General features: G+C 42.2%; 2 protein-coding genes across 2 annotated transcripts; one reads left to right on the top strand and one right to left on the bottom strand.

Moving 5' to 3' along the window:
- Positions 1-69: 69 nt before the first annotated feature.
- atl1 (atlastin GTPase 1) lies at positions 70-8,122 on the top strand. Its single transcript, XM_076108601.1, has 14 exons — positions 70-109; positions 1,755-2,005; positions 2,203-2,337; positions 2,803-2,907; positions 3,384-3,434; positions 3,704-3,760; positions 4,028-4,120; positions 4,231-4,369; positions 5,250-5,377; positions 5,637-5,693; positions 5,878-5,949; positions 6,029-6,460; positions 7,599-7,613; positions 8,006-8,122. Exons 1-14 carry the CDS (start codon positions 70-72, stop codon positions 8,120-8,122), a joined length of 1,692 nt encoding a protein of 563 aa, XP_075964716.1.
- A 2,103-nt stretch (positions 8,123-10,225) lies between these two features.
- On the bottom strand, positions 10,226-17,076 carry sav1 (salvador family WW domain containing protein 1). Its single transcript, XM_076108603.1, has 5 exons — positions 16,758-17,076; positions 15,145-15,654; positions 12,449-12,719; positions 12,167-12,319; positions 10,226-11,724 (listed from the first exon to the last, which is right to left on the bottom strand). Exons 1-5 carry the CDS (start codon positions 16,849-16,851, stop codon positions 11,511-11,513), a joined length of 1,242 nt encoding a protein of 413 aa, XP_075964718.1. The 5' UTR covers positions 16,852-17,076; the 3' UTR covers positions 10,226-11,510.
- Positions 17,077-17,377: the final 301 nt, after the last annotated feature.

Below are 17,377 nucleotides of genomic sequence, written 5' to 3'. Positions count from 1 at the left end.
TTCGACACTCATGACTACCGACTAGGGTCGCTCATTAACGGACAAACAGAGGGATATAAGGGCAGTATTATGGCGAAACACCGTAAAGACAGAGACAGCTGGGGTGAGTGTACGTACACTATTTGATATTTCATGCTTTCCTTGACGCACATACATATTTTTCTTATTCCTTGTCGAGGCGAGGGTGTAAGCAATGCAGCCAATTAGATGTTTATTTCAGACTCCATCACGAAGGGCTTGTTCTTGTATCGACAATGTTGTAACCATTGTGTAATTATTTTATTCCAGATAATATCGAATGTTACTAATGGTGGTGCGAAATATACGTTTTGTTCTATTTGTCACTGCATCGATGTCGGTCAATCAAGCATAAGCGAACATACATTTTTACCATTAAATCCTGTGGTGAATCCATTCATTTTTTTCCACTAATCAGCATACAGGAAATATTCTGTTGGGGCGGTCAAGGCCCCGAAAAGACCTGAAAATAACCTTATGATTTTATTGTGTTTGTCACACTGTGAGACATCTGGCATCACATGATGTAATTTTGCATCAGTACATAGCTTGTCGCCACTATCACAATCATCTTTGTACTAATCATTATTGCTATCATCATTATCGTTTTCACCACCATGATTATGATGGTAACCAGCACCCTAATCGTCACATCCCTCTACGGCTCATGTTAACTTTAATACAGGCCTGCAAGGGGAGAGAAAAGGGGACTGCATGACTGTTATAGGGGTGAGGAAAAGGGGAGGAAATGCTGCTGTTTGTCATTGGAGAGTTTATCTGGTTTGACCCACTTTAAGCAGACGGTGCTTCTGACGTCTTCGGTTTGTTTTAAGAGCAGCAGTAACAAGATCGGGTTAACCAGGCAAAGGCTCGTGCCGGGCCCGAGTGAGGCCTTTGCAGGAGACGTGAAGTCAAACTGACAGTCTTCCTCAGGTCTTGGCTGATTCTTCCTTAAATTATTCACCGTGCATTATTGGCACCCTGCATTAATCTTTTAGCACGCTCCCAAATTTTGCCTGCTACGCCTTAATCTTTCACAGTGCCCTTGTTTAATTTGCAATTACATCCTCAAAACATCACAGCCACACACATTGCATTGGGTGACTTGTGTGTGGATTTTCTTCTTTACATTAGAAATCCTTTTGTGCTACACGGTCAGACACAAGTTTGCTGTAGCATAAAGCAGCCTACATTACATGAATGGGATTTGGAAGCCCAAATCTGTGCATCAGGACGGTCATGCAGCTTGCACACTCTACATGAGGCTGCAGAGATTGGAAACACACTGAGTCACTGCCGGGAAAGCGCCAGAAACAGCTCTCGATGCACATGATCTCATTGGACGCAAGCAGATGGGATGGATAGCATGGCAAGATTCATTGTTAGTATTATCAAGCTTGCAGGCTATTGATCTGGTGCTAACAGGAAGGAGTAATGGACTCAACTTTCCTGTTTCCTCGCCTTAATGGACCACTAAATTTGCTTCTCACCACTGTGAATAAGTTCTGGCTGATCACTCGCTCATATAATAACATTTATTTGACTCTACAGAGCTTATAACAAGTAATCATGTGGGACAAAATTGCAGCAGCAGCAACATTATCATTTCTCTGCATGCAACCATATTCAAAGATGAAAATATGTTTAGTTAAGGTTCATGTTTCCCTCTTATAGGGTCATTCTTCAGAGCACTACTCCATTATCGGCATCTTTCCCCCCTCTGTCTCGTCCTCCAGGGTCCCTCAGTGACAAAAATGTCTACGACTGGAGCTCAGAGGAGGAGGAGCCGGATGGACGAGCCCGGCCCATACAGGTGCTGCTGGTCAAAGACGACCACACCTTCGAGCTGGACGAGGCGGCGCTGAGCCGCATCCTGCTGGCGGAGGAGGTCAGAGACCGAGAGGTGGTGGCCATCTCTGTGGCCGGAGCTTTCCGCAAGGGCAAGTCCTTCCTCATGGACTTCATGCTGCGTTACATGTACAACCACGTAAGTGTCTGGGTCTGTGCAGGTGATGGAGCTGAGCCTTTGATTCTGGAGTGTGACTTTATCAATAAAAGCACAAATATAGTTAGGAAATAAAGACAGAAATGCAACATAAACAAGGTAGATAAAACAGTAAATAAAACAAACAGTAACCGTTATATAAACCATTGACCTCTCACTTCTGATCCCACTGTGCTCAGGCATCTGAAGGCTGGCTCGGAGATGCAGACGAGCCTCTGACCGGCTTCTCCTGGAGGGGGGGCTCCGAGAGGGAGACCACCGGGATCCAGATCTGGAGTGAGGTCTTCCTGGTGGACAAGCCAGACGGAAGAAAGGTGAAGTCCTGTGACTGTATACCAGTCTTTATTATTATTACAATGATTATTACAATGCAACAATGTATTATGAGACATAATTTAATATGACATGGATACTTTAACCTTTTTAAAAAAGGCAACAGGTCTGCTCCTCACTTTTACAGTAACACACATTCACACTTAAAGCTGCCCAGTAAAACAACACTTGAAGGAAGACATTTTTACATAAATAGCTTCTTTTACACCTGCATCGGCCAAACGTCTCCCATCTTTAGTTTGCACAAGCAGCAAAAGCCAGAGTGCTACTGGTTGTCAGCTTTAAATGGCATCTTAATTTATATATCTTTTTAAATTAGAGTAGATTTGGCCTTTTCGAGATCTTTTCTCCATTTTAATTTCCATTCAAAACCAGACCGACCAGCTGGCTCCTCACTCATTTTTCTTGCAGCACAGGTCAGTGTCTTCGTCTGCTTCACTTCACAGGTGGCTGTATTGTTAATGGACACACAAGGCACGTTTGACAGCCAGTCGACGCTGAGGGACTCGGCCACTGTGTTTGCACTGAGCACCATGATCAGCTCCATGCAGGTACGCCGCTTCGCTTCAGTAAAGACTGTGCATATGGATGTGAATGGATGAAAGCAGGTTTGTTTGTTTAGCCAAACTAGCAGCGTGGTTCTCGTGGTGATTGGTCTGAACACCCCTTTGGTCCAGAGTGAAGTATCTCTGCAACTGTTGGATGGATCGCCACAACATTTTTCTACAAACATTCATGTTTCCCAGACAGTGAATCTCAATGTCACCATGAGGCTGACATTTGTAGCTTTGAGTGAACTGTCTTAACAACTAATAGATTCATTTCCATGGAATTAGGTACCAGTGCTGCACAGTTAACTTAGCACGCTGATGTTAGCATTTAGCTCAAAACACCCTTGTGCCCAAGTACAGCCTCACAGACTCTTAAGTCTTTGTTGTTCTTTGACTCTTTCGTTCATTTGGTTTCACAAAATGATTTTATTGAAAATGTGAAAGAAATGATTCTATAAATGAATGATCTTTTTCAGGTTTACAACATCTCACAGAACGTACAAGAGGACGACCTTCAGCACTTGCAGGTAACACCGTCAAGTGTCGACACTAATAAGAGCGGAAAGAGAGAGTCCAGATTTGAAACCTGTTGCCAGTCAGACATGATGCATATCAGTATCTGTTTCGGTGCCTTTTCTTACTGCCGAAACATAAACCTGTGAAAGAAAAACACTTGAACAGAACACTTGAATTGAATGTCTGAAGCATCCCAGTGCTCCAAATATTCCTGTTCATCTTTTATAAAAATTACTACAATTCACATCCTCATTTTGTCTTATCTGCTTTTTTCTTCCAGCTTTTCACTGAGTACGGCAGACTAGCTATGGAGGAGACTTTCCTCAAACCATTCCAGGTAAGGTCAACTTTACAGCAGCCCACAGCTCCTTAATGCTCAGGATGGGTTAGATGCAGAGGTCCAATTTCAGTCATTCAAGTTTCTAAGTAAATTAATTTCACTCGCTGGATAGATTTGCCACGGTAAGATGACTGATGTCAGGAAATTACATTTACTAATTATTATTGGTGTTTGGTGAAAAGGACTGTCTGCTCCTAAAAATGCTATTTGAATATAATGTACAGTGCAAGATATCACTGACAAGAGTTGTTTATTTTGTCTTAGTCCATGATTTTCCTCGTCCGAGACTGGAGCTTTCCATATGAGTTTCCCTACGGACAAGAAGGAGGCATGAAGTTCCTTGAGAAGAGACTGAAGGTCAGTTGCGACTAATTCAAACAATCACCGTACAGATCCACGTGAGGCTAATTAAACCAAACTAATGCACGTCTAAAATCTGACACACGTGGTCGTGTTTTATGGTACAGATCTCAGAGAACCAGCACGAAGAGCTGCAGAACGTACGCAAACACATCCACTCCTGCTTCACCAACATCTCCTGTTTCCTGATGCCTCACCCCGGCCTCAAAGTGGCCACCAACCCACTCTTTGATGGAAGAATATTAGGTACACCTCCTCTGTCTTGTAACATGCGACTATTTCATTCAGTGTTTCGGGATCGTAGCGGCTCTTGTCAAAGGGCTTCTGACTTTGAGCGATCTGTCATGTTTGACATGGAGACATTTACAACTCCCATGATAACTCGACATAAACAACATAGAATTATTTTAGTCATGGTAGTCTGTCGATCGGTCGGTTCACCGCTTCGGTTCACAGTGAAATATCTTGACAACTTTTGGATGGATTGCTGTGAAACTTTATACAGACATCCGTGTTTCCCAAAGGATGAATTCTGCTGACTTTGATGATCCTCTGACTTTTGTTGTGAAATGTCTCAAGGAAATGTCTTGGAAGGATTGCAGAAGCATGATCCTCCTCGTATCAAATGTAATAACTTGACTTTTCTACATAATATTTCATCTATTAGATCTAAATTTTAAATTGTCCACTACTTTGGTTTATGACGATATTAGCATGTTAGCATGGCTGTTAATATGTATACATTAAATAAATTAGGTCGTAGGTGACTGTAGATGGTACATAAATGTAATAACTTGTTATACTACTTGATTATACTACTTTCTTAAATTTCTGAATAATATAAATCCGGCATGGCTCTGAGACAGGACCTGACAGACTGCAAAATATACAAGGCATTTGTACAAAGAGATTCTCGAGGTGAAACGAGGTGCAGAGTATTTACATGTTGTGCAGGAGCAGGTGGTGCACTGGAGTTTTTGAGAAACAGCGCTCTGGGAGAAGAAAGCTGTTTGCTGCTCTGAATTGTTGAATCTTACCACACATGCCGCCAGAAACTGAATATAACAGAGCAAACAATGTTGAATTTCAGCACATACTGTGAACTCTCTCTCCTTCCCCTGTCTAGAGATTGACGGCGAGTTCATAAACAACCTGAAGGTTCTGGTCCCGTGGCTCCTCAGTCCTCGTAACATCGACGTGAAGGAGATCAACGGCAGCAAAATCACCTGCAGAGGCCTGGTGGAGTACTTCAAGGTCAGAACGAAGAGACGTGTTCATGTGAAACGCACAAACCAACCAAACCTGTACTTTCTATATTGTTTTTAACTATTATAGCTAAAACTGTACTTTCAAACAGTTTGTGCTATCCCTGTTCACTGGACATAAAGTCATATTTACTGTTATTATGTGTGTCAGTAACTATTAAACTGAGCATGTTTGTAAATCCAACATATTTATTTCACTTAATTCCACCAGTTCTGTTACTGTTAATGCTTTTTGTCATTTATTTTAGGCATACATCAAAATTTACCAAGGTGAGGAGCTTCCGCATCCAAAGTCCATGCTGCAGGTACATTTCCTCCATCGTCCTAAAGGGCCAGTGTGTAGTATGTAGGATTATGTAATGGAATATGATATTCAGAACTATGTAACGTTAGTGTACAATGTTTCCCTGCGTGGGATCAATAAAGATCATCTTGTCTTATTTTATCTTAAATTAAATTATCTCTATATTCTCATCTGTTTCCTCTCAGGCCACAGCAGAGGCGAATAATTTGGCAGCAGTGGCAGCCGCAAAGGATCTGTACAACAAGAAAATGGAAGGGGTAGGTGAAATTAGGATTTTCAAGTGGATCCCAAACGTGCTAATCCCTCATCTTTGAGCATCTCCATTCTGTTCCCCAGGTCTGCGGGGGTGACCGGCCTTTTCTGGCTCCCGGTGAGCTGCAGGCCCGACACGGCGCCATCAGAGAGGAGGCCCTGCAGGTGTTCCGGGGCGTGAAGAAGATGGGGGGCGAGGAGTTCAGCCGGCGCTACCTGCAGCAGCTGGAGGGAGAGGTCGACGAGGTGTTTGTCCAGTACATCAAGCACAATGACTCCAAGAACATTTTCCACGCGGCCCGGACGCCGGCCACCCTGTTCGTGGTCATCTTTGTCATGTACGTGGCCGCGGGCATCACAGGCTTTGTGGGCGTGGACATCATTGCCAGCTTGTGTAACATGATCCTGGGTCTGGCTCTGATCACTCTCTGCACCTGGGCCTACATCCGCTACTCCGGGGAATACCGGGAACTCGGCGCCGTCATCGACCAGGTGGCCGGTGCGCTGTGGGACCAGGTAATTCAACCTTTAATGAAGTTCATAATAAATCTGGCTGCCTAACTTAATCAATATCTCAATCAATAGTCACCAAGTTCAAGTTCACTTTATTAATAATGCAAAATCACCAGCAGGAGTCTTTGCACACAATACAGAATGATGAAAAAACAAACTTGTTTTCAAAAGGTTCCTCAGACACAAAAACTTGGAAATGAACAGAAATGAGTGAATAAGTGAAACTGGTTAGCTGCCTGACATTAAAAAGAAGTTTACAGAAATACTGTATGTTTACTCTACTTATAGAGCAATGAAGCCGGTATATATGATTTAATATCAGGTACTGTATAAACAACGGTGAGGGTTTTGTAGTTCAGATTGAGATCTTTAAAATCACTTTTTTTTGGGAGCTTAAAAAACCCATTTATCTTAATTGGTCAAACATCTGGTCAGGAGGCTGGCGGCTGCATTTTGAACCAAATAAAAAGTAAAGCGAAGTTTCAAGTTGTCATAAAAGGAAACAATTATCTGTTCTGGATATACACGGCTGTAACTAACAATTATTTCCCTTATTGATGAATCCTGCCTGTTTATCATCGATGGAAGAAATCAGATTTACTCATAATGGATGAAGAGGAATCAAATACTGTTAACAAATTGTAAATTGTCCTACTAGAAAATTAAATAATGGAGCTTTTAATTAAGTTTAATTCACAATTTCCCAAAGTCCAACTTAACTTATTCAGATAATTTGTTTTGTCCAACCAGGATTCCAAAACAAAAACATATTGCAGTACGCACAGTTATAGAAGATTAAACAAAATAGTAAATATTTTAGCGGCTCAGAACAATGAACCGTTGCAAGTTTTTCTGAAAAAAAGTCTTAACTTTGATTAATATTTTGTTACTTGACTCATCAATTATTGAACTAGAACTATAAACCAGAAGGCCCTATGTTACAGCAGAGACTAATACTGTACGCATATTCATCAGTAAATTAGGTGATACAGTATCTTCAAACCACCAGAGGGCAACGATCCCCTTTAAGACAATAAGGCCAGAGCCATCTACAGCAATAATAAATGTTAGTGAACATGCGTTATGTGACAAATGCATGTATGTGCTCACTTTACTTTTTGTCTTTTTCATGCCTCTGCAGGGGAGCACAAATGAGGTAAGTGGAGCAATCAAAGTGGGAATATTTACAAAAACTAGCAGGAGCATATTGTCAGGCTTCATTTTTCTCAAATGTGTGGATCATCTATTGAGATACCCACAGTAACATATGCAAATAAATACAATGGTAAACATTGAAATGTTTTTATGTCCCTTTCTTCGCTATTTTTGTCACCATTATCCATCCACTTTGCTCGCAAGTGTGCTCAACTGTATCTCTACTAGGTGGCTAAAATAGCTTACGTTTTGCCACAGGAGTACATCGCTTACCCTCCATGCTGCCTCGGCCTACTTCTTTAAACTCTGGATAATACACTGACTATGGCCGTGTACCTCAAGATAAACCCTGTCGAGTTTAATCCTAATATTTCTTTCGTCTCTGCTCCACAGGCTCTCTACAAGCTGTACAATGTAGCGGCCAATCACAGGCACCTGTACCACCACGCCTTCCCCGGCGGGCCTCGGGCCTCGGAGGTGCCAGAGGAGCAGGACAATAAGAGAGACTGATTAGATAAGACAAGAGTACAGCAGGGACTTCCCGGTGATGGACAGGAGGAGGAGGGACATCCTCACCCATCAGGCACTCTTTTATTCTGTTATTGGCTGGTGCTGCCCACCAATACATCCACTACTATTAAACGTAATAAGGGACTCTATAATGTTCATGTATAGGCAGTGTCAGAGCATCTTCTCAGTGGGTGCCTGTCTTCAAGCGATGGATGCCATTTAGCGTTGTCTCTCACTTTCTGTCTGTGATCAAATATCACCTGTGCAGATACTGCAGGCTCGGCATATCCAACCTTCAGTCAGCTGCTGATTTCATTTCAGACGTTTTTTTTCTTTTTTTCCTCTCCATCATTTGTCACTGACATTGATTCTCAAAGTATAGCCAAATCTGTGAAATCCCCATTTGTGACGATTGTTCCGTTCTTTGAAGTTTAGTGCTGTTTATAAGAAACAATATCTATGATCTGCGATGTTTGAAAGCCAAAATATGTACGTGTATGTTAAATAATGAAGCGTTACAAGCATCATCAGCATGGTAAGTGGTTAATGTCTGTCATCTTTAAGCTCTTAGACCAGGTATACTTTGTAAAAAAAAAAAAAAAAAAGAATAAGTTTTAATAGTTGTGACAAAGTGGTATTGTGCCATAATAACATGTAAAAATTATTTCACATCTACTGCAGCCTGGCGACATGCAGACACTCAACGGCACATTTATTAGTTGTATAGTTTGTTCTGGAGGTAGATTTCTGCATCAGGGAGTTCGTGCTGGCATTTACTTTCAAAGAACAGCGCCGGGTGGAAAGAGAAAAACAGAATAGTTCAAAGTTCACACAACATAGCTGACATTTATCTCTCACTTTGTAGTCTGCTTGCAGTGTTGTGATTGCGCGGTGGTCCTCTATATGTGCGTTTGGTCTTCTAGGTTGAGGGGAAAGAGCGAGTTTGGTTTTCATTGTGACGTAGAGGCGGCGGGCGAAAAAGCATTGTTGTGTTTCTCACTGAATGTTCGAGCAAATCCGAGGAATGTAGCTACTCTGTGGCCACTGAGGAATCAAACATGTTGTTATTAGGCGGGGCGACAGGCCTGCTTTGAAAAAAAAAAAAGAATCCTCATTCCACATCTCTTTCATCATCTTCACACACTTAAGTTGATTCATCTGTGAAAACGCTGCATAGTGAAAGAAGCCAGGCCCAGAGGTTTTTCTTTTGTTTCCAGAAACAGCTTGCATTTGTAAAACAAAAGGCTCGTAATGGTGACAGCATTTTTTTGGTGTTTGAAAAGTTGGGCTTCGTAGACGGTTACCGTACATTTGTGTAACTGTGGTTATTGTTTTTAGCTCACTGAATAACCCAGGATCACGGAGCTCACTGTAACACGTCTGCATCACATACAGCTGCAGCATTGAAATGTTTTTGTTTTTTTATTTCTTCTTTTCTGGTCACCAACAGTACAGGAACACTGTCATGCATATTTAGCAAGTTTATGCTGAGGTTTGACCTCAAGGGTTGGAAATGTAAAGGCGCTGCAGCAGAGTGGCTTCTTGAGTCTTCCACAATGTATAATCAACGTCAGTGAGGCCTTCCACGCAAAGAGCCATCGAGGTCCAGTTTAAGACTCGTGAGGTTACGAAAGCCCATTTCCTCTTGGCCGTGTCCGTTCATGAGTCAGAAAAGTAGCATTATTGTGTTGCGTTCACGCTCTTAAATAATAAATTGAAGATTTTATCTGTTAAAAAGAAGAAGAAAAAAAAAAGCAAATGTATCACGTTATTTTGGGGTTTAACAATTCATTCCTGAAGCCGCCCCCATGGACACTTAAATCATCTCCGGATATCGTGGGAGCCTCCGTGTACTGAAAGGTCAAAAGGAATCAACTTCTTCAAAGTCAACACTGCTACAAGTTTCCACACACGCAGTTACACGGAAATAACAAATAAAGTTGGACCAAATTAAAGTCATGGAGACGACTTATTTCTTTTTTAAATACTTGTCTGATGTTTTGTTACAGGATATATATACGACGTATATATATTTATTTTAGTTTAAGGCTCAAAGTGAAGGCGAACAGAGAACTAGAGGCAACAACTGTACATCCAGAAAAGTCGTTTTCTTCACTGCAGACTTTATTGCTTATGTTCTGTATTTGCAATCCACAAAATCAGAAATGTACAAAGTGATGCCACCGTTTGTGAAAAGAAGTGATTGAGACCTTCTTGCATAGTGAAGGACTCGTTCTTACAGACCTACTCCACTGCTGACTTATCAGAAACCATCCGAGGACATTCAGAAATGTTTGGATTTGTAATCACCGTCGTAAACAGATCCCCATCAAACCTTTTTATTTATTTTTTTTACTGTGAAGATATGTTTCTACTAGACAAACCCTAAAGCATAAACAAATTCGGAGTATCTTAAGAAGGCTTAGGCTGATTGATTAGTGATCATTTCTTCCACAGAAGAGCGAGTCCATAAAAACAAGGCATTACCGAGGCAGGAAACATCCCAAAAGAACAGAACAAGGAGAAGCTGAATTGCACTTGTTTGGCAAACTTGGTGTGTCTTCTGAAGTGTTTTTGTAAAGTTCCAGTAGCTTATTTATGTTTAATTTTACACACATATTCCTGACTTACAGTAATGCCGAGAGCCACAAGATGCTCAAACCACTGCATCAAATGTTATCCAACAAAACGTCTCGTTTCATATCAAAACTTAAATATCTGTGAAAGTTTTGGTGGATTGTCTTATTAAGGATATGTCATTTAAAAAAAAAAAAAAAAAAAGCACTTTTTATTTAATGTAAAAGTGTGGTTTCATTTTATGAAGGTATCAAAGCAAAGGAAAGAAATAGTCATGAAGTATTTCATATAGAAACAAATTAGATTAAGCTGCCGGCCATTTTCTCCAACAGGAAATAATGACGGAGTAGCTGGTGTATTAAAATTGCTGCGTTTTATTTCATTTAAAAAAAGAAAAAAGGCACAATCTCAGGATGTTTTTGAACAAATATCCGTAGCTTTTCAGACGCTGTTCTCCTCAGTCTTAAAAGCAGAAACCCAGAACTCAGTTCTCAGGGCAGTGGCTGTAAACGGCACCACGAGTCTCCCCAGATGTAGCACATTATAGGTTATTCTTCTTCTTCATTGGAGTGTTTTTCAGTCACATGGTCATTCATAGATTGACTGTCACATGGAGGGGAGGGGGGTTCCTGGCTGATATATTTGGATCAAGCGAAGGCACAGATGTGTTTGGTAAAGAGGCAATTAAGAGTCCATCGTGATTTCAAAGGAAACCCTGACCGCTCCCAAACTGTGGCGACCTCAGAGAGGAGTGGCAGCGCGACGTCCACCGCTGCACGCACACACACACGCACACGCACACACGCACACATCACATGTTCCCAATGAAGTTCTTGTTGGGCTGCTGGGCGTACCACTGCTGCCGCTGTTTGCGAGCCTCCACCTCCGACAGCAGCGCCTGCCGGTACGCCTCGTAGGATTTGACGATGTGCTCCAGCTCCTTCATGAAGAGCAGCTTCAGCATGCCCTGATACGTGTCCAGGTCTGCCAGCTGGAACAACTCCCACTTCAAGATGTGGTCATACCTGATGTAGAAGGGAAGATATTCATGCTACTTCAACAGGTACTTTGGGAAGTGTTGGACGGCCCCCTACATCATTTGTACCTCTCATATTACCAACTAGACCCCATGGATGAATACAACACACAATTTGCTAACCTCAATTCTAGGCGTCATAAAACACACTTCATTCAAACTCAAAAACAAGCGATGAAGTTTGCAGGCAATCGGCTCGAAGTTATCTTAATATTTCATACAATGGTGCCTAAAACTAAATTAAACTCACCTAGCTGTCTACCCGCGTAGCAGATGTACTCAGCAGTGTGTGCACTGGTAGCTCTGTTAGCTGTGTTATCACTAGCGTCGAGATGAGCCGTTGACAGACACAGAGGTGCACAGTCACTCACGGATTAGACGGACGGGACATATCGCATGATCCTCCTGGCGAAGAGAATAACAGTACTCACTTGAGAGGGGCCCGGGCGTACACCTGCAGCCAGTCTGGGATCTCTGCTGTGTGGTACGGGTTGGCGGGCACCAGCACCGGCTGGTTCCTCTCAGGACGTGGCTGATAGGTCACAGGAGGCGGTAACGGTGGAGGCTGATCATAGCGAGGCACACTGGAACAGACAGAGGTTATGTTGTATTTATAGCATATTTCATCTGTGTGAAACCAATTTAGTCATCCTAAAAGACCCAGGTGAACAAGAGCCACACAACATCTTTCTCTCTCCACTCTGACGACATACCTCGGAGCACAGGGGTGTCGGTACTGGGCCCTCTTGTTGATGTGATCCACGTAGTAGACCCCAAACTCAGCCGACTCCACCTTCTCCCAGCCCGGAGGGAGCCCTTCCCTCTCCAGAGGGTGGCTCCAGTGTGTAGTGTTCGTGTTGTGGTCGATGTAGTACTTCCTGCCACGGATGGTCCAGTCAACGGTCCAGCCGCCCGGAAGGGGGATGTCCTCTCCCGTTAGACAGGAGAGGTTCCCCAGGGACTTGGCCTGTATTCGACCTATGCCTGAGGAAAACAAACATTTCTTTTTAGAAACCGAGAGGGAGGGATTTCTGACCAACAGATAGAGCAGAGCAGCTGGACAGCTAACAGCACTGCTGGGAAAAGTTCTTAAAAACAGCGTGTGTGGGAAAATGTCATTTAAGGGAGAGGGATGTGAAGCATTTAAAAAGGTCATTAAAATGTGGAAACTGAACATTGAGAACATCGGGACAACGGAGGAATGCAATGAGTCACTACTTAAAGCATGACGCACTCAATAAGTATTGCAGTGATTGTGGACGGAGGTGCTCGATCGCTTTGACTCAGTTGTGACGGAGCATCTCGTTCTGGCCGACATCATTTGATGAATGGTAGGAAATGGGAGTGTCGTTCGGTTTGGACAGGAAGGCGGAGATCTCTGCACGGCCAAACATACGCAAGAGAAGAAACCACTGAACTCCCAAACACTCTCAGTAAGAGCAGACAGCTGAGTGGGTTCACTCAACAGGTCCGGTCCTTCAAATTGGCGAATAATGTCAGCGAGGAATGTTGAGCCAACAGCTGTGTGTGTGGATGAGTTAGACTGAGTGAGAGCTACCGTGACTCAAAACCAAATGAGCCTGGAGGGACCTGGAAAGGGTTGAAAAGCAGAATGAAGCATCGGAGCAAAATGGCGGCTACAATCTGATAAATTCTGCACGAGAGTGACGGCAACAGAGCCGGAGCTCTTTGCCAGCTGCTGAGTGAAGGGACGGAATGTGCGAGTGCTCCGCAGAAATGCACTCCTCCTCCTCCACCACCTCATCATCATCATCATCATCATCATCATCATCATCATCTCTGCCCTTTTCCTCAGAATAATGGCAGAGAGCCACACTCACTGCAGACCTACAGCTTAATGCAGTACAGGAATGTCACTGAATACAGTCGAGAGAAGACTATTTTTACAACTGGTGATGGCGAGGTTTTACTCAAGAAATGAAGTAAACTCCTAAAAATAGTCAGTGATCAGCCAAAGTATGAATCACCGACCACATATTTTGACAATACGGTATTAGTGGTTTTCTGATTCTACATTGTTAGCAACTTTTCCCCTAAAATATACACATATTTTTATTTTTTTGGACAAAGGACCAGATCAGTGTGAAATCGATCACATCTAATGTTTCCGTGCATCCAAGAGTCAGAGAAGCATTTCTGTAAGTTTGAAGTTTTTCGCTGCAGTGTCGCAAAACCGGGTTGTTTCCAGAAATGAAAAGTAAACGGAAAATGGGGGAAACGATACAAATGAGATGCTGATCATGTATCACAAATGCTCATGATGATCAACAATAAAAGAACAAATGGTAAAACTATGTGGTATTCGCCCATTTCTACTCAAAATAAACACGAGTAAATGGGCAGATTTTTTAAATGAAAAATCTATATAAAAAGCACAATTTCAAACTGCATCTTATTTTGTTCAACGTCATTTTCTGTGAAAAATTACAATTTGTTACAGTACAAAATAATTCCATTCCTGTTAGTAAAGAGGCGTCAGCTGATGGTAGATGACTCCTTCAAAACAACTCTGCTCACTGCTCAGTGCATCACGCATGAACCTTACGTGTGCAGTTTAACTACACAGAGAACAAGACTGACGTAAACATGATGATTCATAGGAGTGAGCCGTCTGAAGCTGAGACATTTGACTGGGGGCGGTCTGCAAATTGCTAGTTTGTTGGCAGAAGGAATCAGCAAACAGAAAGGTGAAAAATGCAGAGCCCCTAAAGCGTGTTTAACTTCCCTCCAAACAAGGCTCTGTGATATGCGATAGGCGGGCCCGACAGAATACTAAAGCATATACACGACGCTGACAAGGCAGCCACATAATAAAAGGCTCTCTATCGTTGGGAGTGGGTTGGAAAATTCCTGCGACCCCATAAACATTTAATCTTGTGGAAATTACACACTTACATCATCACTAATGTTTACAATGTAGAGGAGCAATTTAGAAATATTTAATCCCTCAGGAAGATTGAAATAAAATTGCTCTTTTGAGCTCTTCAGTAACAAGCAACGGCTTGCATTCTTTTGTAAGGTCCAAAACCAATCCACAATACTTTGATGTTTCAAAACAAGTCGTACAGAAGTACAGCTACTAACATTTTCTTGGGACGCTAAAGTTGATAATATTTTCTTAAAGTTTTCCCCAACAGACATATCTGAAACATTGTAGACTTGCTGTGTTGTGTGTTGTGATTACGCTCATCCTCAAAAATGACTGAATTTGCAGAAAACAGCCGTGTTGTTGTTGTCCCTCAAGAGACTGTGACTGCCTGCCATGGACTTTCCAAAACTGAGTACGCTTCCAATTTCTTGTCACTGCCTCTTGTTTACTTTCCTATAAAGAGGAACTATTGAAATGAATACTGTAAAAAGTGAGATGCAAAAAACATGTCATGTTTACCTGAAGGGGGTCTGCTTGGAGCTGGGGGGGTGTGTTGTCGTGGAAGTCTTTGGAAGTTGTGTTCATTGTGCTCATAGTATCTATAGTCCTCAGGAAAGCGGTCTGGGACCCTCATGGGCTGGCGCTGCTGCTGCTGATGCTGCTGCTGCTGCTGTTGGTGCTGCTGGTTGTCATAGTAAGGTTCAGAGGGGTAGTAATACCGGGCAGCATCTCCGTTCTCAGACATGGGGATCACGTCTGTGAGAAAAGACTGTGAGGAGCCTCCGTACTCGTGAGGCAGGTCTCCCAGACTGCGAGGCAGGTACGGAGGTGCAGACATGCGGTGGCTCTCTCTGCGGGCCACCTCGTGAGGAGGCCTCTGCACAGGGGCACGGAGAAAGCTCTTGTTGCGGGACACAACAGGCTCCCGGGTGGGTGGCACAGGGTAGGAAGAGGGCCCCATATCTGGCAGAGGGACCTCTGTGCGTCTGGGAATAGTGGGTCCATGGCGGATGAATGATGGCATAAGATCTGCAACCAGGTAAACAAGGCAAGAGCATCTGTCAGTATCAGTCAACACAATAACACAGAAGTAGTATCAATACACAGTGAGAGAATGTAAAGTACTATGTAAGGAAGTAATCAAATACTATGCTTACGTACAGTTTGAGGATATTCACAATATACTTGAGTACTTCTTTGCTCCACTACATTTCAGAGTGAAATATTGTACCTTTTACTCCACTACGATAGGTACATACAAAATAAACGATTATGTTAAATAGTTTATTGTAATAGTGTAAATTTAACTACCCAACAGTACATACGGTAGAGTAAAATGAGTTCTACTTTGAACAACAATATTAAAGCTACTTGCACTTTCATGAATCAATAATAAAACACATTACTTTCTAATACAGACGACTAACATATACTTTTATACATTTAGTTGCTTATCCAAAATATAAAAAAGAGCCTTTACTTTCAATGAAGTATTTTACTGTGCATACTTGAAGTAAATGTGTATACTTCTTCCACCACTGATAATACGTACAAAGTAATAAGACTAATGGTTAAGCCACTAATGATAAAAGCTAAATTACATGTCAATTAAATGGCACCTGGAATTTTTTATCTCTAATAACAGACTATTTAACATCAAAGAACAAGTCAACGACACATGATAACTTCAATTTAATTACTACCCATGGACAAATATTAGCAACAAATCTGACTTTTCAGAAGACCAGTTACAAATAAAGGAAATTAAAAGTAAAATACTTCTACTTTGAGTAGTTTTGTATTCTCGCTATCAATACGAGTAGTTACTGTTCTCTCTAAACTTTCCTTTGACACTTCATCTGATGTTAATGAAGCTAGATGATGGTTTAGCTAGTTAGCTAGCACTTAAACTACCAGGTTAGCTGTTTGTTTACGTACAAAAACGCGATTAAACTGTTTGTTTACAATATAACGAGCCATGTTAATGTGGCACTGTGTGTCCACACATACACTTGTGCGTGTCGGCTATTATTTGCTTGCTAGTTACTGCCAGTAAAGTTTGTCTGAACTGATGCTAACGCTAACTGCTAGCAGGCTAACTCTGAGCTAGCTGGCTAACTTGTTGCGCTTACTTCTCAGGAGCGGCGACGTTTCCTTCTTCACATATTTCCCGTGTACCTCGGCTGGTTTCGACGCTTCTTTTTTACTTTTCTTTCGTGAGAGCATAACTCAAGGCTTTTGGGAAACATCAACAGCGAACGTCATGGCCACAACCCGTCGACTCTGCAACCATCCCGGAGAGTAAACATGTTTTTTTTAAAGCTTTAATAGATTAGCTAGCAGCAAGTTAGCCAGCTAACTTGAGCTACTGGACGAGTCTTTCCTCCCGGTGGTCCAGTCGGCTTTGAGCGGAGCTCCACTCCCACCGCTCGTCCTCACTGGGAATGGTTACTGTACAGTCCTGGTAGTCCTGCCCACCTAGCGGCTACACAAACCATGTTCACATTCATCCCTGTGACACTAAACATCTGTGCATTATAAATACATTGTGCAATACTACAATCATTCTGTCTGTATATATAATATTGCAACACAACAATTATTGTCTGTTGGAGCAGGGCATCATATTTTATACATGTGTAAAATATGAATGTACAAAAATAATCTGTTAAGTAAATGCAGTGTAGTAAAACATACTTTAGAAATGTACAAGTGACTTAAAATTGCACATAAATACAGTACTAGTAATATA

The sequence above is a fragment of the Anarhichas minor genome, unplaced genomic scaffold (assembly GCF_050575085.1).
Source record: "Anarhichas minor isolate MPS153535 unplaced genomic scaffold, ASM5057508v1 ptg000040l, whole genome shotgun sequence".
In the NCBI taxonomy this organism is placed as follows: domain Eukaryota; kingdom Metazoa; phylum Chordata; class Actinopteri; order Perciformes; family Anarhichadidae; genus Anarhichas; species Anarhichas minor.
This window is presented reverse-complemented; position numbering and strand designations above follow the sequence as displayed.

What these genes read in the sequence shown, in the direction of transcription:
- atl1 (XM_076108601.1), top strand. Translation starts at nt 70, where the DNA reads ATGGCGAAACACCGTAAAGACAGAGACAGCTGGGGTGAGT. An exon ending in ACAAGCCAGACGGAAGAAAG is followed by an intron (nt 2,338 to 2,802) that starts GTGAAGTCCTGT and finishes TTCACTTCACAG; the next exon opens with GTGGCTGTATTGTTAATGGA. An exon ending in ACGACCTTCAGCACTTGCAG is followed by an intron (nt 3,435 to 3,703) that starts GTAACACCGTCA and finishes TTTTTCTTCCAG; the next exon opens with CTTTTCACTGAGTACGGCAG.
- sav1 (XM_076108603.1), bottom strand. Translation starts at nt 16,851, where the DNA reads ATGCTCTCACGAAAGAAAAGTAAAAAAGAAGCGTCGAAACCAGCCGAG. An exon ending in TCCAAGCAGACCCCCTTCAG is followed by an intron (nt 12,720 to 15,144) that starts GTAAACATGACA and finishes TGTTTTCCTCAG; the next exon opens with GCATAGGTCGAATACAGGCC. An exon ending in CGACACCCCTGTGCTCCGAG is followed by an intron (nt 12,320 to 12,448) that starts GTATGTCGTCAG and finishes TGTCTGTTCCAG; the next exon opens with TGTGCCTCGCTATGATCAGC.